The following is a 24,967-nucleotide window of genomic DNA, read 5'->3' as shown; positions in this document are numbered from 1 at the left end:
CTCTTCCACAAGGAACATTGTCTAGTACTCAGCACTATAGAACACTTTTTGCCAACCTATGTGGGCTTCAGATTGTGAGGAGAGGCCTGCAAAAGTATGTTGTGATGGGATATAGGAGTCAGTTGTTCGGTACTTTTTAAAAACAATGACAGTGTGCTAACCCAAGCAGCCTTATGGATCCCAGTATCAGTTTACACTGCTCATTTGATTTCACTGGTAGAAACTTATAACGAGTTACTGACATTCCCATAGCATGAGCTGCGATATAGTGATATTACTGGCTGACTATGAATTAGGAGGGTAACAAGCCTGGGGGAGAGAAGGTTGCACTTCATTTAAGGAACAGATTTGTAGTCCAGGATATTCCTGGATTCTTGTTCATCTAGGCATGGCTGAAATATACTGTTCCTGGCAACCAATGGAATCATATAGGTGTGAAGAAGCTTGATTTTTAAATTTGTTTAAATGTATTTCATCCCCCCCCCCCGTGGTTTTGCTCTTATTGTTTGCCATCCTGAGTTACTTTGGGAGTGACAGAAATTTAATAAACCAACCAAGTGTCTCCCTGACCAAAGTCTAACATCTTACACATTCAACTCCTATCTATAAAGTAGGGGGATCTAAATCCAGAAAAGTATGATAGCATAATGCAATGCAATGCATATATATAGAAGTGTAGAAGTGTAGAAGTGTCTACTCCTCCCTCTCTCTCTCTCGCTCTCTCTCCCCCCCCGCATATATATTGTAAGCAGACACTTCTACATAAAATATATCGTAAGCAGACACTTCTACATAAAATTAGTTAGTAGCAAAATCTTGCATTATCTATCTGTAATTTGTCTTATGAGAAGATACTGTTAAATGCACTGACTCACAAGCTAGAATAGATGACCAAGCCTCAACTTTATAATGTAAGGTTGCCCCAAGCCCATTAGTGACTAAATGAATTCTTTAAAAAATACAAATTTATTTCATAGCTGAGGAAAAAATGGCAACATTAAAAATTCATAATACACTGGAGTGACAATTCTTTTTAAAGTATTGATTAGAAAAAAACCAGATAAAACCCCTAAAGCTTTCATATAATGAATATAATAAAATTATTCTATTGTTTCGCGCCGACAAATGTTCAAGCTGAGAAAATCTATCCCATTAGTATTAAGATCACAAAACAGAAGATCAAGTATATCCTCCATTCAAAATCAGTTATATTTTATAGAACAGCAAAGCAGAAGTACCACCAAATGAGATTAATACAGCTAAAAAGTTATACATTATCACCATTATCAAGATAGAGCCAGGAGCTCACATATTTCTGCCTTATTATGACTTACTATTGAGAAGTAATGGCATTTGTATGCAGGAAAGGTATTAATCCGATTCCTAGCCTGTCCAAAGTAACTTTTAACAAAAACTGAAAATTATATTCATTCTATGATTATTTCCTACTAGAACTGCTCTTTCTACCCCAGTTAAAAACAGCTTTTGTTTAATATTTTGTACACTGATCTTGGGCACTTACCATGAATTATCTTAATGGAAGAACCGTCTAAAGCATTCATAACAGAATTCACTTTTGTTAGAAAGTCAGAAGCACTCTAAGTGCTCATTCAAGGCTATTTCAGGTTGAGAAAAGATTTTGTATCTAAAGCATACTGATTAATTTCTGCAGCAAAAAAAAAAAAACCTAAAAAAAAAAACCCTGATTAAACCAGACTACAGAAGTTCTTGAGAAATATTCATGAAAGCCATGCTAATGTATCATTTGGCTATTTTCTGTTCCTCTGAATTTTTTTTAAAAAATGTATTTGCTTTACGCAGTAATTTAATTTTATCCTAGGTATTATGGTACTCCTGGTGCTAAATTCTGACTCAACTAAAAACAGATTATTACAATCTGAAATACAATCTTCAAGTCCAGATCAGCAAATGAAAAAGTTAAGACGATCTTAGTAGATGAAAGCTAATTAGATGATATAAAATTACCACTAAGTTATGTCTCAATAGGGCATCTACACGCCTAAGAGATTTGAGGATCAGTGTTTAAAGTTCTCAAAGCATGACACAGTAATTCTTGAAGCAAAGCCTGTTTAACTTAGTTAATGCAAACCACAGAGAACAACCCTTAAAGAAAAATTAAAAAGATAAAAAGGATACCATAAAGATACATGGGTATATAGACAACAGACCAAATTCTCCCTTTGTCCCACAAAGTATGCTTGTTCCTGTTGCTTATCTCATCAACTTTGACTTGGATTACAATCTACCCTAAGTAGGAGACACTTCTAAAAATGTAGCACAGATGATTCTCAAAGAGTTATTAGGCTACATCCATATGATCAGCTTAAAGTGTGTCATTATTTCAAGTCACAGTTAAAAGGCAATAGAATGATATTCAGCTCACGGACACATTACAGATAAAAAAGTATATTGGTAGGGTAAAAGTAAGGGGTTGATCTGCTGCTGGATTATGTGAACATCAACAGACAAAATAATAAGCACTTTGCCTGCACAAAGTAGGCTTATAAGGGACATCAATATGATAATGTGTTGGATGCAAGATAGATAGATAGATAGATAGATAGATAGATAGATAGATAGACAGACAGATAGAATTGATAAACTAAAAGGGATTTTCCTTCACACATTCAGGTAAGGGGTGTTTAGTTGGCAGAATTAAGGGAAAGGATTCTAATTTGGTATGCAATGTTATTTTGGAGGCTAAGCAATGTCATGTGAGAAAGGGGCGTGGATGTTGGAGCTGTGGCTTGCTTAGATTTGGGCAAGCTAGGAAGAGCTTGCAAATGTGAGAGTCAGTGGCGCGTGAAATAATATAGGTGAAATGTTGGGAGGAACTTTGGGACAGGATTATTTAGGGCAGTTTCAGACACCAATTACTTGGCCTATCTATAATTGTCCTACCCGTATTCATCTTTTTTCACTGGATATTTTGGACTATGACACCTGAAAAAGCTGCTTTGTGTGTAAGCATGTCATTCCATGGATGCACAATTCAAGTCTAGCTATGTGCTTATTTTCCTGTCATGAGATCCGAAAGAAGAGATCCATGCTGCTTAGAAATGTTAATGGTTAAGCGGTATAGGCATATCCATCTACCCACAGGAAAAAACCATGTGCCCAGCTGGAAATTTGGTACATGATTTCCCACAGCTCAAGAGGCAAATCAATGTATAGGTTTCTATTATTATTATTATTATTATTATTATTATTATTATTCCTACTACTACTACATATATAGCAACACTAACAAAGTAGTTCAACAAAAGAAGAAAAACATTGAGCATGGTCAGTGGTTTTTAAAAGCAGTTTGCCTATTCACCATGCTTCACATGTGCTATCTATATCTCTCCCTATAACAATTGCTGGTCTGAAATTGATTGGGAATATTGAATTGTCAGCACCCAACACAAACATGGTGTCCTAGCCTTAACAACTCAGTAGCTCAGGCCACTGAACAGCAAAACACTTGGCCAAACTATACTGGTTTGTAAACAAACATACCAACAAAAAAGCTCTTTAAGCCTGATGCAAGTATATTCAACTCCCTTCTAGTTGCATGCATACTCTTTAACTTGGGTCCTTTCTGATCCTTGAATCTCACCATTAAGTAACTTAAACTTAGTCCTGTATTCCATCTGTTAACCAGAGATTTAAACATACATATATTTTTGTACTAATATTTCAATAGAAGCAAAAACACAAGCAATGTACCATTGCTCCAGCCATTGCTTTGGCACAATTCTGTCCAATATATTGGATACTGGGGGTCAGAGGGGAGAGAAAAAAACAACAAAACCCAGTCCAAGCTCCAATCTGACACTGCAAATTTCATTGTAAAGTCCACAGATAAGTCCCCCATTCCTTACTTTTGCCTAAAGCCATATGCACCCTGTCTCCTTCATAAAAGAGCCTCTCTGTGTGGTTCGGAAACCTTCTGAATAAGGGCCTTGGGAGCAGGGCTGCTGGAGTGGAGAAAACAACAGGAAACATACTTTCCATGAACTTCCGTCTTAAAGCATTTGAGTTCAATCCTAAATTTAGACAATCCCTCTCTCCTCCAGTAACCCCCCTGAACGCTACCCCATATTGTCTGGGAGGGGACCTCCAAGCCTCCAGAGATGCTTTGCATGGAGAGGGGGCAGTGAGATGAAGGGAGGTTTCTTCCGCAAACCTCCTTAAGTTAATGTATCTTAGAATCCAGGCGAAAATACATGAGCAACACTTTCTCTTTAAATCTTACATATACAGCTGAAAGATTCCTGTGTTAATTAATTTATAATATCATTCGAAGTATCTCCTATATCTTAGAAGCTCTGAAATGTATCGTGTAAAATAGGATTACTGTTAGATCGAGTTTCCACACTCAGTTTGTACAGGGATCTCACAATGGGGTGACAAATCACAATGGTTACTTGTTCCTGTATCTCAGATTCTATCATCAAAGAATCCTCAGCCCTATTTTTTCACATGGATATGCAATGATAGGAGCGAACAAATACGTTAGATTTAAAGGGATATGTCACCTTGTGTAATATTTACCCATTTTTTGTGGGTGGGTGGGGGGAGGGAGGTTATAAACCACATTAATTTTTCCCTTAGTTATGAGCCATGCTTAAGTTTATGATTGTTTTGCCTTTCCATCATTACTTTTGCATTCTTGGATCCATGAACAGGTGAGGAAATTTGCTATATAATTAACCTACTTTGTGTTACACAAGAATTGCCGTTCCAAAATTGTGTGTGTGTGTATCTCCTTGCCCAGATTGCTGTGCATTACCATTACTAATTGCCCTTTTGCTACAGCGTGAAATCATGCCTCTTTGTTTTTATAAATTAAATCTGAAATGTATTTTACTAATGTATGTTGATCTCTTAGCTATAATTTCTTCTGAATCTTTTTTCCTTCACTGCAGGGCAGCCAGCAGGGCTTTCCACTCCACATACTGCTTACAACTTAGGATGCATATTTTATGAGCTTAACTTTACTTTTATGTGGCAATTTTAAACCTTCAAATGAGTAACAGATTTGAATTTGTTTCTCCCTTGCAATCTTTATGTTTCAAAGTTCTGTTTAGTAACATGATGATCTGTGCCAATTTGACAAGCTTTATCTTTATAATTGGCTGAGCTTCAAGTTTGAGTTACGTTATATGCAGCCAGGATTTTGCCTTATAGAGACAAAGCATAAGCAAAGAGGTCATTATTTCAATATGTTTGTGCAAAGCTTAGAAGACAGTCTTTTTCAAATACATATAAATCAGATTGTGATGCTCATTCATTCAAATGATGTATTCAGAACCCTACAGTGCTGATCCCTTTCATGTGTGTGAAGTTGGTAGCTTAAGAACAGCTAGGCAAGGGTTTTCATCCAGTTGTTTACCCCAAGTAGATGGAACTTCTTAATTTATCCCTCATTAGCTGCAAGCTTACTCTGTCATGGTTTCAGAGGTAATTCCCAACAGGTAATTGTGAACCATCCAAGAGGTTGTTGCAGCATACTTTATAATCCAAATCAGAACAGACTGCAGCTACAGGGTTAAACTATTTTATCCTGGATCAGGATATTGTTCCTTCATTGCAGGGGGTTGGACTAGATGACCCTCTGGGTCTCTTCCAATTCCACAATTCTATGATTCCACGAAATGTCAGAAACACAATGTGTTTAACATAAAACCCTGTATTGTTTTGCACATCCCTCTCCCAGAGGGAGTTTTGTACCTTTACTCCAATGTCTCATAACGTTCTGGTATTGGATGCCGTGCATTGAATGATGATATTTTCTAAAAGAGCAACACAGCTTTCATTTCACAATAAATCTCTTTAGGAGTATAATTTCTAAATCTTAAAAATATCCCCAGACACACAGAGATCCCATACAGTTAGCAGGTGCATGAATTACCATGTTTGCACAAGGGACTACAGATGGCAAAACCTCAACCCAAACAGAGACCCAGTTAGTGTCAGATTGCAAAGTACAAGAACATCTTACACCTAAATATTTTGGGGAGGGGGTAGAGGAGGAGTCAGCAGAGAAGGGGCGTATATCTTAAAGGTAAAATGACATGCTTTCAATGCAAAATATCCCAGTTTTAATCCACGGCATCTAAAGTGGTTGTGGGATAGACTTCTGTCTAAAACTCAGAAGAGCCTTTACCAGTAATTGTAGTCTGGGGTAGTCAATATGGCCTGTTTCAGAAATTGTGGGCTCCAACTCCCATTAGCCCCAGCCTGCATGGCCAATGGTCAGGGATAATGGGAGGTTTAGAAAATACTGACCCAAATGGTCTGACTTGGTATGATGCTATGGGGTACCATAGGCCTCACATCATTATTTAGTTGACACATTTAAAGTTTGTTATACATTTCAACCTTCGTAACTATTTTATAATATACTTGTCAATGTGTTCTGTTGAAGGAATGTAGACATTTGATTTTCTTCAGCATGTCACACTCATTTTCAATGTTGACTAACCTAAAATCTTTACCTTGACAACTGATTTTGGTTTTCTTCTTTTCCTTCCACTATTTAGTGTGGAATTAGATTTTAAGCAGCAAGAAGACAAACTACAGCCAGTTCTGAGAAAACTTCATCCTATTGAGGAAACTCAGGTTGCACCTTTGCCTTATTCCCAGGAGAGTTACTCCTCAACTCCCAAGCAAAAATCCAAAACTGAATCAAAAAAGCACGGAAGATGGAAACTCTGGTTTCTTTAACTAACTCCGTAATATATGGAATTTCAAGGCCTTCTTCAAAAAACAAACAAACACATCCACACGCAAAGTTGTGGAATTTTAAAAAAAGGGATCTTGGTAATCTGAGCAGGTGACTGTCAGCAAGTGTTATACTGACAATATTAAAGAAACATTCTGTTCTCACCATATGTACCAAAAAGGCCTTTGTACCTATGAACTAACTTTCAGGAGCAAGGCGTTAAATCACACCTTGCCAACTTTGTATTCAAATTTCACCAGTGTGGGATGTAAAAGAATTTTAAAAACCAGGATAGAAATTTAGGTTAGAAAAGTAAAACTACTCTCCCCCAAGTCCCTCAACCCACAATCATTTTTTAAAGAAACATTTTAATGTCAAACTGCCATCTTGCTCACATCTGAGTATATCAATTCAAGTAAGATTTGTTTTGATTTGTTTTTGTGAAGGCGAAGAGCAAGCCTTTTGGTTCCAAAGGCCTTCGTTGTACATCTAATTTTCCAAATATGCTGGGGTTGGGTAGTGCCATTTTCAGCACATAAAATCCTGAGGAAAGCACAATATTTTCAAATGGTCTGAGACCATGAATAATCTTTAAGATGTGACTATGTGTAAACTTGCCTTTATGTGCTGTAGCATTAAGCCAAGTGATTGCATCTCAGTTAAATGCTGGCACCTTTTATTTAGTGTCATTTTCATTGCCAGACCTACTGCTCACTTTATATGGGGAGCAATGAAAAGCCACCCAAAGTCAGGACCATGCCTTTAATCACTGAAAAGTTGACAGGGTCAAAGCTAGGGGCTTTTAGCTCTCTTAGATATCATTTTTAATCTGTTGGTACCCAACAGCTAAAATTATATATTCTTGGCACCATATTTTGGGAGGGGGGGAGGAGAAGAGATGGATAACATTAAAGTAACAGATCATTGGCAGCTGCCACAATTTAATACTCTTTTGTAATTCAGTCTTGAAAAACACTATACACTATTGACACACTGTGCCAGAAATTTTATAATGTGTTGTGCTTTTTAAAAGTTCACAAGAGCCTGGCAATTTTATTTAGTTGCGCGCATTCAAGAAAGACAGCCAACCATCCTGACCTCCATATTTCGTTCAGTATTCACAGATCAAAACCTTGAATGAAAATGTGTAAACAGACAACTTTAAGACAAGGTTACAAGATAAGGTTACGGATTTACAAATCAGTCCCCATACAAAATCCATTGAAGTTGAAAAGTGTCCTGGGATTCATTGAAAAAAAACTGGTAACCTTAAGAGTAACATTTAAAATTCACCCTCAACTGTAAACCTTGGGCATGAGCCATCTACTTTCTTTATTACCCACGAATTTCAAGAGGAGGAAGCTGAAAACTAAATTCTCACCAATTTCAAAACAATAAGGAAGTTCTTAAATTTGGTTGTGTTGTATCCTGATTTCCCCCCATATTTTTAAATCATGTCTCAAGAGGAAAAAAGTATGTTATAATGACTTTCTTTGTAAACTTTAGGATTAAGTCAGAATTCTCAGATCCTTTATAGTTTAATTTTCAACAGGGTATATGCAAGGTATTAGGTCTACAATTTCATGTCTTGAACAAGCAACAAAAAGGGGAAACAATTTTACTGGTAGAATTCCACACAAAAAAGGAGAAACAAGTGTGTGACATGCTATACTCCACTTACTTCAATCTCAAAGTCATTATTTAAATATTGCCATTTTTATATGGATCCCCAAAAAAGCAATTTGGTCATTTTCAGGGGAAAAATAAATGCTTCACTTAATGAGTTATGAAAATGTAGTATGCGATTGTTACCGTCAGCTTCAAACAGTACTTCCTATTTATGCTTTAACGAAAAATTCACACCTTTCTAGTAAAATTCCAAGAGGGCTACAAATCATTGTACATATTCCAAAATATTTTTTTGCGAAAGCTGAAGGATGAGAAAGGCATTTCCGTGCCATGAAGGAAAGTGCAATTGTTTTATGTTGGACGGGGGAGAATGAAACAATGTATTTTATAATGTTTTTAATTAAAGTTCAAAACCTGTTTACAAAAGATCCCACCATAAGTATTTTAGAATTCCAAATATCTCAGAACATAAAATATATTATTTTTATGAAAACAAAATCCTCAAATATAAGCATATGTATATTAAACCAAGATGTTTATTATGATACTGCAAACAACTTCACAGACAGAGCAGCTCACTTCCTATGACCATTGATGCATGGTCTTAAAGAGGATCATGGCCATTACCTTGATCCAGAGAAGTGCAAATGGGAAGTCTGCACATGTAGAGACTTCTGTTTACTTCCGCTGACACTATAACCCATAATGCACCCCAAACCGCATTTTAAAATTCCCCCAAATCTAAAATATAGTTTGCCATCCAAGGCAATTAGTTACCATTCAGTGACAGTGACAGAAGCCCAGCTATATACATTCATCCCCTCAAACAACAATAAATTGGGTCAATAGCCCAAGCTCTACAGTCACTATCTCACAAGTTATAAATGTGCTTGCTGAAAACTGCACATGCATATGTGCACTTTCTCCATTCCCCTCCCCCTCCAGCAGCCTTCACTGCCCCTTCGCCTCACCCAACCCAACCAACACAAAACCAGGTTAGGACTTAAGTCAATGCAAAGGTTGTTGGGCTTAAAGATTGTTAGCTGCAAGAAATGCACAACGAAAAAGTGTGCAGTCTTCTGGTATGTATGGTAAATATCTGCTGGTTTACAGCCCTTAACAAGTTGAAGTGTTTTCGTACCCGGGCCAAAATAAGGAAAGTATACAACTACACATATTTTAAACAAACAGCTCTCTGATATTCTTAGCATTTGATCTCTGTGTTACAGAAATAGCCCATATTCTCATGGGTTTCCATTTACATACAAATCTACAAAAACAGTATTTTGCTTGTTGCCAAGAAACACAAAAGCTACATTATACAGGTATCAAGGTGGAAAAAGAGGTGCTGGGAAACCATTTTGGAGCTGAAAAAATGAAACTAAATTAAATGTTCTATATACATGAACGGAGTATTTTTCCTAAAACGCTGACAAATTTTAATTCCTACACTTCCTCTATTCAAAAAGGTAAAATACATATTCTTGCTCAAAATTATTGTGTTATCGTACCATACTATGTAACTTGTAATAAAATGTTCTCTGCAAGTGTGTAAACCGTATCATATTGTATTACATTTAGGATCACTCAGGCACAATTTAGAATTTTATGGAGGGACAATTTAATTCTTTAAAATTTGTAGCCAAGTACAATACGTGATTGAGATGTGAGATGACGATAGTTCCACTTTATTGAGATCTCGTATAAAACCAGGTAGGACACCCAAAAGTAAGTGTATTTTCATTCTCCAATATGGCATACTTCATAAATTGCTGCTGTATTCATTAGCAATATCATGTGGTTACAACCACTGGTTTATTTATAAACACACTTCCATATCATGCTTTGATTCCATTTCAAACCAATAAATGCTGCAGTAATTTTATATTACTTGCTATTTTCATACTACAGGGACAATATTTTCTAAGTTTGCATAATTCCCATAAAGCAACATAGTTCTTTGTTTTGGAATTATTGGGAAACAATACATGTAAATATCACTTGTTTTCTTAAAAAAAAATACACCACTGTAAGATACTTTACAGAGTCAGGATAAAATGGAAAAAAATATTAAAATTATAAACACTAAATATATGAATTGTTTGCTTTTATTTTACATATTTTTGCTTCCGAAAACTTCTGTACAACAAATTACTGGCTGTGCTGTCTCTATTCTCCCCGGCAACATTTCATTGCTATACTGTATCAAGTTTTCTAAATCCAACAGATTAATTTTTCATGAGCAATTTAAAACTGAACTAGTTGTCAAGATAGCATTAGCCCAACTGCACCTCTGCAGCAGCACCAAGCTCCTTCTCTGTAAACTTAGTAATTATCATTGCCACTAACGGCATCATAAAGGCACAGTATTCATTGCATTAGAAGGAAGCAATGGGCTTTCAACATTTCTTAGCATTATTTACATATCAATAAAGTATGGGTGTATGCTATTTAAATTAAATATACTCCCCAATTCATTTAGCTGAATGCAGCCTGTTAAGTTTTGTGGGTTTTTTATTTTTTATGGAAGTACAGGTACACCTGAACTGCTCACATTCTGCAATAGATGAACAATTTCATAGAGGGAAACCAAATATGACTTGATTGCAATTATAGTATACCATAAGGCAATACTATGCCTCCTCGTGTATGAAATAAATCAGACAAGGTTCGTATTGCTTGTGTAGCGCCATGATAGTCAGATAGACTACTGTAAGTGAACTGAACCAGAAAGTCCAGTTTTAAACTTGCCTCAATATTAAATTCAGTAGACAGCCGTAGCCAAGCCATTATTTTATTACCTTCAGCCCCCCCCCCATTACCTCCTACAGTACACAAATGATAACACTGACATATCTTACAATATTTTAAAGATTACCAAAGTAATTGCTCTACTACATAGTCTTGGAAATGCTGGCACACTGGAATCCTATCATGCAGTACTAGAATCCTAACTTGTCATTGAGCGGTCAACTGATGGAGGTCAGCTACCCACTGCAGCTCCCCTAACAACGACAGCTAGTCTTCAGTGCCCTTGTAGGTTCACTGGTTGCCTGTATCCTCAACCTCCATGCAAAATCAGTCTTCAGGGGTAAGGATCCTTGAGACAGAAACAGTGGGTCACAGGTAAGTATGTAGGAAATTGCTTTATTTTACATATACAGGAAGCTTGCAACATGGGAGAGTACTTTTCAACATCCTGTTCTGTTTCCAGCTTCCCTGTTCGGGTACTCTTAGGGTCAACCTAGATGAACCAAAATGGCTGACAAGAAATGCTAGCCTAGATAGCTGGTACAAGCAGAGACCCACAGCAGACAGCGGTCAAGATTTTCCTCAGGGAGAAGGGTGGCAGCTACGGAAGGGTGGGCAACTGGCAGTGATTTGCTGGGGACGCCAGTTTCTTAAGGGGAAGAAACAGTGGCAGTCTCGCAACCCCATTTCTTTCCTGCTGCTGGAGTCCTCCTTTTTCTCTTCAGTTGCTCTTAACACTACAGATCTGACCACATTGTCCCACAGTAGCCTACTAGGAAGGAGACTGGTCTCTTGCAGCTTCACTGAGCATTTTCCTGGTTGTGGCATCCAGTCCTAGAATCAAGGAGAGCCCTTGGCTGAAGGAAACCCTAAGCCCAGGTCAGGCCCAAGTTCTTTCCCCATCATCAAGACCCCCAAAAAACTTATAGATGGGTGGTGCGGGGACTAACATGATAATAATAAATTTAGAAGACAAATGTGAAGATGCCATGCTAAAAGTACTAGAGATTATAGTGACAGCTTCACAATAAAAAGATTTTTCCAAAGGATATTACTTAGATAAGAATGGTTAACCAAATCCACTAATCACAGAAGGGGGGGGGGACCCACCCACACACAAACATTATTAGGTTACATATTAGAGAAGAGCCTCTGACCTGTAAAATCAAAAGGGTAAGTGGCTGTAAAATCCATTAAGCAATGGGAGTATAAGTAAGACCTCCCTCCAAGATGACATAGAGCCATTAAACAGTTACTGGGTATTATTAGAATCATAGAGTCATAGAATCATAGAGTTGGAAGAGACCACAAGGGCCATCGAGTCCAACCCCCTGCCAAGCAGGAAACACCATCAGAGCACTCCTGACATATGGTTGTCAAGCCTCTGCTTAAAGACCTCCAAAGAAGGAGACTTATTGTTTAATCATTTTTGGATCCATCTAGCAACAGTATCATGCAGGTTACATTTTATGAGTTTGTCAACAAGGATATCATGGGAGACTGTCAAATGCTCTTCTGAAATCAAGATATACTATGGCTCCAACATTCCCATGATCTACCAAACTAGTAACTATATATATATATATATATATATATATATATATATATATGAGATAAGGTTTGTTTGACATGACCAATTTTTGATAAAGCCATGCTGGTTCCTGGCTATCAGCACATTCTTTTCTGGCTGTGTTCAACAGAAAAGAGGAGTACAAAAAAAAAAAATGCACACATGCTGCAAACGGCTAAAGATGCTATGCAGAAAAAGGGAGGGGGAGACAAATACAGGCAATACAATATTTAGCATAAGTAATTTTGCCTGTAAATTAGAAAAAGCATTTAGGACTGTAGACTCTGAATTTATGTTCATTCTTGAGGCTATAACTTCACAAGGCTCAATTAAAAACTGATTAAATGAACAGACTGAGACTACATCCCAGCTAATAGAGATCCATATTATTATATTTCCCCCCACATGAAGCAGCATGACAGATTTTCATAAATTATGAAGTCTAGAATAAAAAGTACAGTGATGGCAGGAAGTATGATTTGGTTGGGAATAGATCCATTGCCATGTTTGGAATAGTGTGACTAGGACTTTGGATCAAATTTCTGCAAAGCCATGAAGGCTCACCATTTGCTTTCTCAGCCACAATATTTTTGTGAGGGTAAGAGGAGCAGAACCATGTATAGGATAAAAGCAACCAGAGTCCTGTTTCATTCTGGAGGGAGGGAAGCAAGTTGGTGACTTTTGCTGAATGCTCTTTCCCACCATGTCACTTGACAAGATGCACTGCAGAGATAGAAACCCTAAGCAAGAGCACAAGAAGCTGCACTGGCAGGCTGGAGGGAGAAGTTGGAATTGGTGAAAATAACTCATTAAACCCTAGTTATTTCTGTGAATGCAATGAGTCCTCCCATTCATAGAAGGGCAAAACTCAGCCCAACCCATAAAATGCCTATCCAAACCTAAAGAAAAACAATAGCTTATAACTTTTATTTAGTTCCAGGTTCCAAGTAAGTGTTTTTAAAGCTTGTTTTCCATAACTTTCATTTTAAAGTAAATATGAACAAATAGAAGGGCATATCCAGCAGTCTATCACGGCTGGTTTATACAGCAGCAATACTGTGCAATTTGGATAAATTTCTATTCCACTTAATAGTTTTAACATGTGATAAGCCAATTTGCCTTCCATTGTCAGTTCCCTCATTCATAGCACTAAGATGCAGTGGTTTGAACAATTACACAAGCAGAATCATCGATTTATCGCAAAATAGCTGCAATCGTCTGTGAAGGAAAAATTATCAGAAAGCACCCTTGCAATATGTCGAACACATTTCTGTGAAGATTTTGCAACAAAATTCGCCAAAGACATTGTGTGCACAAGTGTCTTCCTCTGCATCTTGCTTCTTCATCTGTGGGCTATCCTTAGAACCTTACAAAACCAATTTTCTACTCCTTTTGGTAACTTTATAGCCCTTATGGTTTCCAAGGAATAATGTGATGGTAAATGCTGAATTTTGTGGGTTGAATATGCTGCCCATTATTTTGGACCTTTCCCCTCTGCCCTTTTAACATCACCTCTCAATTTGCACAACAGTAAGGTTAAAAGGCACAATAATTAATAATTTAACGTTTCTTAACAAATCATTTGAATTATGCATGTCTTTTTGAATAAGTATTTGAATTATGCATGTCTTTTTGAATAAGTAAATGCTACATGCACCACTTCTATACTAGGATCAAATTTTCTGTATCTGGAGGAACAAATAGCACCATTCAAACTACATTGTTCTAAGTGTGTTTTAATTCTTAAGGACAACTTGGGATTTTAGAAGTATCAGCAAGCTGAGCTTCCAGTCTCCTTACCTTTCTCATTTTTGTTCTTCCACTGTAATAGTGAAGATCAGTTTGTACATTCAAGTGGGGAGCCCCTGCTGTACCTGGCCATGGCCCACTCCTTGTCCAACATCACATGGCCTATTGTCACACAATGGAACTTGCAGTGATGGCCACCAACTTGGATGGCTTTTAAAAAGACTAGACAAATTCATGGAGGAGAAGGCTATCAATGTTTTGTCACCTTAAGCTCTCTACAAGATACCTCAAGATTCTATTGTTTTTCATTTCTAAAGATTACCTTGAAATACAGGGAATACCCAGCCTCATCTTTCGAATAGTATGCTTCTAGCTGATTAATTTCTTTTTGTTATGAAGAATGTTCACAGGACAAATCACTAACTCTGATGTGAAGACACCATCAAGTCTGGGCTTCCTAATCCAGGTGTATAATTTGTTGCCCTAGCTGTCACAGGACTGGAATTATGAGGGCTTTCATTGGAGAAAGGGAATGCCTGACACTGGGAGTGAAAAGAATAGTGTCAGCTGCGGATTTAAAATAAGGCAATGATTATTCTGAAAAGGCATCTCACCAGTATCACTTTGAAGTATGTATCTGATGTTATCCTACAACTTTGCATATAGTTTACTTTCCCACAGATACGTTAACATTGTGATCATATATATATATATATATATATATATGCAGGTTTTGGTGTCCTCAGGCTCTGTTCCAGTAACAAGAAGCCGAAAGCACCAGCCTGAAGATGACGAGTGAGACCTCGTCGAAACGTCGCCTAGACACCCCAACTTTTACACGGGAAGACACCCGAGGACACCAAAACCTGCATTCCTGTACCCGTGAAAATCTACGAAAGCATATATATATATATATATATATATATACACACTAAAAAAAAAAAAGACTTCACTGAGTTCAGTCTGGCTTATTCCCAGGTGAGCATATATAGAATTGCAAGGCCTATTTGTTAGTAAATAGCTGCAAGCTCAAAGTTTCATATGGCATTTTATGGGTGTGATCCAATGCAGATTTTCCTAGGAGTAAACTCTACTGAACTTGAGAGTAATCCCCAATTGGCATTGTGCTATAAACCAAGCTTCTTCCTCCTCAGCCATGTTAAGAACTGTCACAAAGCTTCTTGAGAAGAATTTAAATAAAAGATCAGATGCAAAACATGACTTCTCCCTATTTATTTTTCTATATTTGAATTTTCTTGAGACTGTACAAGGTGAACCACATTTGTGTAAAGGTACTATTCTAGCTGCTGTAGATTTAGACATTCAGTTTCATGACCATTTTGCCACCGAATTATGCTGTACCAGTTTAGCGTAAAATCCAAATTCGGTGATGACCCCCCTCCAAAATGGAAAAAAGAGAGAAGAAAAAAACCCTAAAAAATAAATATTAACACATAAAGTTCAATCTGCCATTGATGCATGAAAGGTAAGATGATGCAAAATAAAGTACCTTCGCAGTGCAGTTTTACTACTTTATTGACACTATAAAAGTGAATCATCTTCGGTTGACTGGAATGAGTTCTTTCAGAAATTCAGTGAATCTTAAATGGTAAGTGTCCCTTTAAAAATTCTTGGTACCAGCAGCGTTCATTAAATAATTATAATATGTTCAAATGCAATGCTTTTATAATGCCATGTTCATGTTCACAGTATTCATTTTTAATACAACGTACTTGTTTGGCCAGCGTTCAAACACAAATTTACCGGATTTCAGACAATAAAAGAAAAAGACTGTGAAAACCATCAAATTTTCAGAATAGATCAGAATAAATCATTTAAAAAAGACAGTAACTACAAGGTCAAGTAATATATTGCCCCTCCCCATAGCTACAAATAATATTATGTGTGGGGGGAACAAGCTAAAAATCACATAATAATAATAATTATGAACAACCATTTAAATACTTTATCTGCTGCAATGTTTTGTCTTTGTTGAATTGATTAGTACATGTCCCATTGCTGACATCTCCAAAGAGGAAAACATCTAAATAATGCATCTCATTTAGGTAAACAGGTTTTCATGAGTTGCCTTTCCTAGGCTTAAGGACGTTTACTTCAAAATGAATGAAAATAATATAAGACTATATTTATAAAATAAAGCTATGACAAACCAACAAAAATATAGCAACTAAGAAAAAAGTCCCTGATCAGACCAGCCTCAAAATGCCACCTATAATACTCAAGTCAGAAGATATCCTTTCTTTAAAGTACACATTCATAAATCTATGACAATACTTTAAAAAACCCAAACATGTAGCAAAACTGGGCTCAAATTGTAACTGTATCTCAGGATACTTCTGATTGTAAGATACTCAATGTATTTTTGCTGATTATGTCAAAACAAAATTGTTTATATATTTGAAGGCCACGTCCTCAGTTTGTTACGCTAAAATTAATCTGGACATAAAAGAGCTGCTTATATGCAGGAATTAACTTTTTTCCTGTTATATATGTGCTTGCTCATCTTAGCTTTCCAACCAGGAAATTCTTTAATAGGCCAACAAATGATCATCTTTGTACACGTGGATCAAGCCAGATTCAAGACATTGACAATATGCCCTATACTGTCCTTTATGCAACTTTATCTAGGGATAGATTCCTCTATTCATTTCATAATTTTCCAGGTCAATCAGATTATTTCAAAATTAGATGGTTGCTGACTGTTGCAACAAGGCATATAAGCCTTTAAGAAGAAAGTTACGTTTATTGGTCCAAAACAGTGTTGACTGCCAAGGGAATTTTTAAAATTTAAATAATTTGGGAAATTTTATGTTTGACAGCTGACATTTCTGAAAATGGGTATGTTTAACTCACTCTTTGATTATTTTTGTGAGTTACAACATAAACACTGGCAACAAACAATAAAGGTCTGAGCAACCATATACAGCAAGCTCTTGTCTTTTTCTGTCCGTCTGTCATAGGGACAATTCCAGGCCATGTGGGCTGGATAGGTAAATCTTGCAGGACCTACAGAACAGAGGACTTTCTGCTCACCTCCTCTAGGGGTCATCATTCCAGAGACTCAAAAGACTGCAGGAAAAGCCTTGCTCCCTGCTATTGCTAACTTTACCTGATGCAGTGCAAATATATATGGAGAAACTTAACTAGAATATCTTAAAGGGCATAGACGTTTGACTGCTGCAACTGTACCTGAGTATTTGTTGGGAAACAAGCCATTGCTGTACTTGTCAGCTGTGGCATCTGCACTAGCTACAGATTCCAAGCCCTTTCCAAGGTCATCTCCACATAAAGTATATTACATGGATCAATCCTTGAAATTACAAAGGCATACATAAGTGGTGGCAAGGTCTCTCTCTGCTCCGAAAAGGGTCAAGCCTCCATAATAAAAGCAGCTCATATGAATGTATCTCAGCCACTGCTGGTTTCAGCTTTCCAGGGACAAAGCAGGCAAATACTGCTTCTCCTAGAGCAAGCATAACTCCTGCGCCAAGAGTTATACTAACCAATGCTGCCTCCTTTTTATCTAGCATGGATTCAACTTGTTGTTTTAACCTCAGTCACTTCTCCCCAGGCATCAGAAACTGGCTAAGGACTAAAATAGCTGCTCTAGGTTGCTCATAAATAAGCACTAAGTATGGACCATCCAGTTAATCATTAAAGCATTTTTGTGTATATCCAAGAATATTTAGACCACTGAAATGAGCTTAAGATTTCATCATTTAAAGAGAAATGCAACTGAAGTGAGAAGAGACATCTGTCATAACAAGAGAAACACAACAGAATGTCGAAACAAAATAAAAAAATTCCTTCCAGTAGCACCTTAGAGACCAAGTTTGTTATTGGTATGAGCTTTTGTATGCATGCACACTTCTTCAGATACTTAAATTAACTGGGCTAGTTCATAATCACAACAAGGATCTTGCATAAATGTTGTGCAGTACTCCACAGAAGAGATGTCCAATGGATTATGCACTTTTGTGAACAGTAACTGCCATAGTATTTTTAGAAGTTTGCCAATAGGCACTTACTATGAGTTCTGAATCACGTCCCATTGATATGACTGTTCTGTTTACTGTCCTCAGTAGCTTCTCCATAATAATCTGTACATGTCGCTGTGTCGGTCCCTATAAACCAAAGCAGAGCAGAACATTAAAGCAAATCATTGAAAAACCAACCTAAGGCTACTCCAGAAGTTTGTTATAAAAACTGTGTACCCTTAAAGCAGCAATTGTGAATACAGTGTCAAATAATTTAGATTAAGAACTAATTTGAATTGTTGAGTTACTGTTCACTATGGGAAGTCCAGTAAAACTTTCCAACACTGTTGTAAAAACAAACTGATTAAGGCTGCGTACAAGGCCTTGCATCTAAAGCAGGCATAGGCAAACTCGGCCCTCCAGATGTTTTGGGACTACAACTCCCATCATCCCTAGCTAACAGGACCACTGGTCAAGGATGATGGGAGTTGTAGTCAAAATATCTGGAGGGCCGAGTTTGCCTATGCCTGATCTAAAGCATTTTACTTCCCCCAAAGAAATCTGAGAACTGTGTTTTACCACTCACAGAGCTACAATTCCCAGCACCCTTAAACTACAGTTCTCAGATTTTGGGAGGAAGAAGCAATATGCTTTTGAGAAAGTCTTGCACTTTAAAATGTGAGGCATGTATGCAACCTTAGACTGGGGGGAACAAACTGGCACAGAAGAAAAGGGGAAAGCACGCATAGCTAGATACACAGCAAGCACAACTTTGTACTCGTCTCCATTCCACTTTTTTATAGCTGAAATCTTTAATCTCTAACAATCAATCCTATGCTCCAGCTTCTCCTTTCAATGCCATGGTTTGGAAGCTGCTATACAACCATTCCATGGTAGAGCCCAACATAAATGATAAGTTGGCTTTTGCTCATTTCATTATAAAAGAATGTAAGGGCCTGCAGGAGCAGGCCAAGGGCCCATGTAGTCCAGAATCCTGTTCTCACAGTGCCCAATCAGATGCCTGAGGGGAAAACTCGATCACAAGAGCTCTCCCCGCCTCCTGTGGTTTCCAGCAACTTGTATCCAGAAGCATTCCTGCTTCCAACATTTTCACCTGTCTTTTAAGCTTGGAGAAGTCCCCTGGTCTACACAACTACCTGTGGGGCTTTGGGTTCTTCCTGGACTTTGTTTTCAGTCCAGGAAGATCCTTGCCATATCAAATATGGCATGCAAGCTACGTTGTGTGACTCTCAGCCATTACATACCACAAAGCAATTCAGTCAGAATTACTTCACAATGTGACTTGTAAAAAAAGAAAAGAAAAAAAGCCACCGATTGTTGCATGAATACCCAGAAACCTCTGCTTGTGCAAATGGAATAAGAAAGATTGACGTAATCTGCCCAGTTTTAAAGCTTATATTTGAATCAACATACATTCTCTGTCTAGATTGATATGCTTCTCTAGTGACTGCATGAACTGACAGTGAAATTTTCAGACTGAAGTTTAACCTTTCAAAAGGCCCCTCTGTCCTATATAGTCAAATAGATTATTTCTTCTGTACATCCATGTGCAGCTCCTCTTTCTGAAACACACATTTTAACAGCTTGGCCACAAATGATGATTACATTTCCAACAATGGAAACATAATGTAAGGGTTGCCTCTTAAGATGTCTTTCGCCTCCCCCCGTTTAAGGCACAGAATTAGCTTCATTGGCCATAATAACAACTTCTTTTATTCTGCCCCCTTCCTCCCTGCTCTTGATAATTAAACCTTCAGCCAATAAATACCCTCTACCATTTCCCAAAAAACCCCTTCAAAGTGTCTCAATTCAGCCAACTCATCTTTTACTTTCTTTGACTTCTAAACAGGTATCACTGACAGTTTCCTAATCAGAGGGCCCTCAAGTTTGCTATCTCAGCAGGTAAGGAAAACAGCAAGGTACCGTATTTTTCGCCCTATAGGACGCACTTTTTCCCCTCCAAAAATGAAGGGGAAATGTGTGTGCGTCCTATGGGGCAAATGCAGGCTTTCACTGAAGCCTGGAGAGTGAGAGGGGTCGGTGCGCACCGACCCCTCTCGCTCTCCAGGCTTTGCGCCTGAAATAATTTTTCCCCCTTTATTTCCCCCCCAAAAAACTAGGTGCGCCTTACGGGCCGGTGCGTCCTATGGGGTGAAAAATACAGTAATTGGTTGTACCCCCAAAGCATACCTCAGTTCAACTCTCCTTTTGGGGGAGGGAGCAGGGAATTAAGTCCTGCTGTTGGACTGTGCTCATCAAGGCCACATTTAGCCCAGAATGCTATAATATGATCAGACTGAACAGTATCACAGGGCAGCTTGAATGGTACGGAGTATGTTTAAGACAACTGTCCCCTAACCTTTATGAGCTAGTGAGCCAATAAGGTACATATAAAACTTCCAAGTTGAATAAGCAAAATAGTCTTTTCATAAACAAATAAATTTGCTTCATGGGAATTTTGGAACAATGAAATATAACACAATAAAAAACTCACCGACAGTCACACCCATGGACATACATATATAACTACAGTGGTACCTCTGGTTGCGAATGGGATCCGTTCTGGAGGCCCATTCACAACATGAGCAGAATGCAACCCGCGGGTCGCAATTTGCTGCTTCTGCGCATGCACGTGACATCATTTTGTGTGTCTGCGCACGCATGAGCGGCAAAACTCGGAAGTAACCCTTTCCGGTGCTTCCGGATCACCACGGGGCAAAACCTGAAAACGCTCAACCTAAAGCAAACGTAACATGAGGTATGACTGTATTTAAAAATCCCAACCCTGTAAACTATAGGACATATCCTACTGATTCAGTGACTCAGAACATTCCATGTTACTGTTATGCTTAATTCAAAGGGAAATCATCCTCAGGTCATAGTTCTCAAAGAGCACTGCCGTTCCCATTGTTTTCACTTGGCTGTTTGAACAGGCATCTATGCTAAACAAATTGTTTTAAGATGGTAACATGGAGTTTTGCTGTGCATTATAAATTCCTGATAAATAATTCACACTACCCATCCAGCATTCTGACTTTCGCCATGTGTAAAATAATGCTTGTGGCTAAGAAATTTTGTTTTTATTTTCCAACAGCTATCCCTTTTCGAATGTGAAGTCAAAGCGTGGACAGACATCCTATAGTGAGACTTTAAAATGAGCACACGCAGAGTTCAAACAAACCTATTTGCTGATAAAACAAAATTAAAGCCATCTTCAGAAGACTGTATACACAAAACACTGAAGGCCTCGTCTTGCAGTGCAGCATGGATATAATGCAGCAGTCCACACTGCAAAGTTATTCATTCCTACACTGACAGAAACTGGGAATGAAGTCAAGAAGCAAGCTCAACTCCTGGGCATTGTTTTATTAGATGAGGTTCTTATTGAGTTTTCTTTTTATGCCTCTTAGGAATGCAAATGTGTCAGGGATGACAATGTGAAAGTAAGCAAGTGCCTACCCAGCACTTGAACTGAGCTGGGAAGCAAGGAAGCCGTGCATTCAGACCACTGAGCAAAGAAGTAGGTATTTGTAAGAGCCCAGTCTGCATCTGGGCAATGAACTGGTCAAACTGAGGAGGAGACCAGAGCCGAAAACTTTATAGGACCAGGTGAAACTAGTCTCGGCATCACCTGACTCCTACCAAGACAGTAGTTTAAATATTGTTTGTTAGCAGTCTTCAGGGGTGGTGTTTAAATGCAGCAGAGAAGCCCCACAGCTCCCTCCTTTTGCAAAGTGCCACAGCAGCACAGAGAATTAAAGTGCTTGCATCCCACTTACCGGCTCCAGATCTCCTACCCAGTGATAAATTGTGTGATAAAATAATAAAAATTAAATACTTGTCACAATGCCAACTTTTAGCTTTTCCCCTTCTAAAATAGAACCCTAAGGCAAGAAGAAGCTCTACTTCTTTTAGCCTTATGCCCACTCACAGCAGTACTGAAAACTTTCAAGATTTCAGTATTAAATATACACACTTAATTACTAACCACATCTTTCCTGTAAAGTACTTCCAGGATGTTGCTGACCAATTGGCAACAGGCTTCCAGGTCTTCCTGCCGTTCCAAATGGTACTTCAGCTGATCTGTCATCATTGGCAGCAAAATCTCTCTACAGTCTGCATATTGAACAGGGAAAAAGTAATTAAGTACTTAACCTTGAAAACACAAAGCTTATGACAAATTTCCAAACTGAAGCCTAATGTGTTTAAAGTGCACGATCCAGGCAATGTCTGGTGGGTAGTCTCTGTGATTTTTGACAACTCTATTTTATTCTTTCATAGTTATATATTTGTGTTTCAAGAGGCAAAGCCATTTTTTACTTCATTTTGAGTAAATAAATATCCTAGTCATATTAAATTATCACTGCTAATTCCCCTAAATGCTCATGTGATATTGTGTGTGTTTTTCAATTTTTGGTTAATTTCACCCACTGATGCAAGGTTAAATTGGTGTTTCAAAGATCATCTTGCCCAGTGCAATTACGTCCATGGTGCAGAATGATTTCCAGTAAAACTTCCCAAATGAATACTTGCAAAACATACATGTAAAATATGGATTCATATGTCTATATTTGCAGATACTAAATCACTGAACGGGACTACAAATGTGCCACAAGTTATAACCATGTAACTTCCTGCATGCTTCCACATTATAGTCCAACAATTAATTATCTACAAGATGTGGTTATAGTGCAATTACATCTGGAATGATTTCTGAAATGATTTTAAACTGTGGTGGATGCCATGGTTTAAAATGATTTTCTGTATTTATATTCTTTTCCGTTTGGCGTTTTTGAGGCCAAACATTATTGTTTTACCAGCAATACATGTCAGTTGAATCAGAAGCAACCAGTTAGAAATGCAGGATTTATTGCTCTTCCCCAAACCCTCTCCCCATTTTTTCCTGCGTGTCTTCTCTCTTCGCTTGGTTATCCAGACATCATGATAAAGAAATGGTGCATCCCCAAACTATAGTCATATGCACGTCACTACAATGATTAATGAGTGACCTTGAAAAAAATCTGTTGCCTATAGGATTATGCACTTGTTCACAATACCAAGGCTGAAGACAGCTCATAAGTATGAGACAATAACCACAAGCAACAATACTTCAGCATCTGTTCATCTTCTGCTGCACAGATCTAACCCAAGATGATTAATGTCAGGTGAACATGTGCAAGAATAAAGTATTAATCTTTTTTAAACAGATGCTCAGCAGGGCACCATTAACTAAGCAAAACTGTTCAGAGCAACACAGCCATGTTAAAGCAAAATGTAAGCACTCTGATGAATCTGAACTTAAAACACTTTATGAACATCATCTTCTAAGGGGGTCTAATATTTTGCTAGCCATGTTAAACGTGTGACCCACTGAACCATGCTGAATGTTCCCTCTGCCATCAAGAGCACGCTAAAATATATGAACATTTTTAATGAGGACTAAAACAGCAAGAGCTTGTTCTCCAGTCTTTTATGGACAAGTAATTTTAAAATGCTTGGATTTTTAGTAATCTGAAAACACTGTCCATGTGCATCTGTTTAGTTGCAACCTGACGGCCAAATAAAGATTCAGACACATAATAAGCTAGGTGCAACTAAGGTAAAGGTAAAGGGACCCCTGACCATTAGGTCCAGTCGTAACCGACTCTGGGGTTGCGGCGCTCATCTCGCTTTATTGGCCGAGGGAGCCGGCATACAGCCTCCTGGGTCATGTGGCCAGCATGACTAAGCTGCTTCTGGCGAACCAGAGCAGCGCACGGAAACGCCGTTTACCTTCCCGCCGGAGCGGTACCTACTTATCTACTTGGTGGATTTCCAGTGGACTGCATCTGTGAAACACTTTTTGCCTTTCTGTAACCTTGAAGCTGGAGCCCATCAAGCTTTCTAACAAACCAAAATTCTATATTTGAAGTCTTAACCTTATTTAAGTGTTACATGGCTTCAGAGAAGCTGTTGTCGTGGTTCTTGACTGTTTTAGATATGTTCTTTCGAAGTGCTTTCGAAGTGCTAGGTTGGCAGGAGCAGGGACCGAGCAATGGAGCTCACCCCATCGCGGGGATTTAAACTGCTGACCTTCTGATTGACAAATCCTAGGCTCTGTGGTTTAACCCACAGCGCCACCTGCGTCCCATGGGTCACACCATGATGACTAGTGGATCCAACTGGGATCCACTAGTCAGTGAGCACTCTGCATAAGATACTTACTCATAGGCTCAAAGGCAGACATGAAGATTAGAATTTAATCAGGGGGACTGAGCAAGTTTAACTGGTACAGGAGATCTTACTGGGAATTTTTCTGATGAGCTCTAAGATATGCCTACCTTGACTAGAGACCATTAATTGATTGATTCACCCTAAGTGCATATTTAGGATAAAGGTTTATAACAACCGTACAGGATAAGGCAATTTATCATTTTACCAATCTAGGTCTAGATCTCCATAATATAGAATTGTCATGACTGACCAACCAAGGGACTTTGCATAGCATACTGAAGACTCAAATGAGGTCAAGGTTCG

General features: G+C 38.1%; 2 protein-coding genes across 7 annotated transcripts in view; one reads left to right on the top strand and one right to left on the bottom strand.

Moving 5' to 3' along the window:
- Positions 1-10,818, top strand: part of INSYN2A (inhibitory synaptic factor 2A) — a 59,140-nt gene extending 48,322 nt beyond the window's left edge. For 2 of the 3 annotated variants that reach the window (XM_083439700.1, XM_083439698.1), the window contains one exon: positions 6,552-10,818. In XM_083439700.1, coding sequence (XP_083295826.1) covers positions 6,552-6,735 — 184 coding nt within the window. In that variant the 3' untranslated portion in view covers positions 6,736-10,818. The remainder of the gene's footprint in view (positions 1-6,551) is intronic. The other variant, XM_083439699.1, reaches the window with a different exon arrangement.
- The window catches only part of DOCK1 (dedicator of cytokinesis 1), a 359,825-nt gene that overhangs the window by 219,927 nt on the left and 114,931 nt on the right, over positions 1-24,967 (bottom strand). For all 4 annotated transcript variants that reach the window (XM_083439577.1, XM_083439579.1, XM_083439580.1 and 1 more), the window contains exons 26-27: positions 22,440-22,567; positions 18,482-18,577 (exon numbers count right to left, since the gene is read on the bottom strand). In XM_083439577.1, the coding sequence (XP_083295703.1) occupies positions 18,482-18,577; positions 22,440-22,567 (224 nt within the window). The remainder of the gene's footprint in view (positions 1-18,481; positions 18,578-22,439; positions 22,568-24,967) is intronic.

Source organism: Podarcis tiliguerta (assembly GCF_965153285.1).
Source record: "Podarcis tiliguerta genome assembly, chromosome: 5".
Taxonomy (NCBI): Eukaryota; Metazoa; Chordata; class Lepidosauria; order Squamata; family Lacertidae; genus Podarcis; species Podarcis tiliguerta.
Note: the sequence above shows the minus strand (reverse complement) of the source record. Positions and strands in the feature narration are given on the sequence as shown.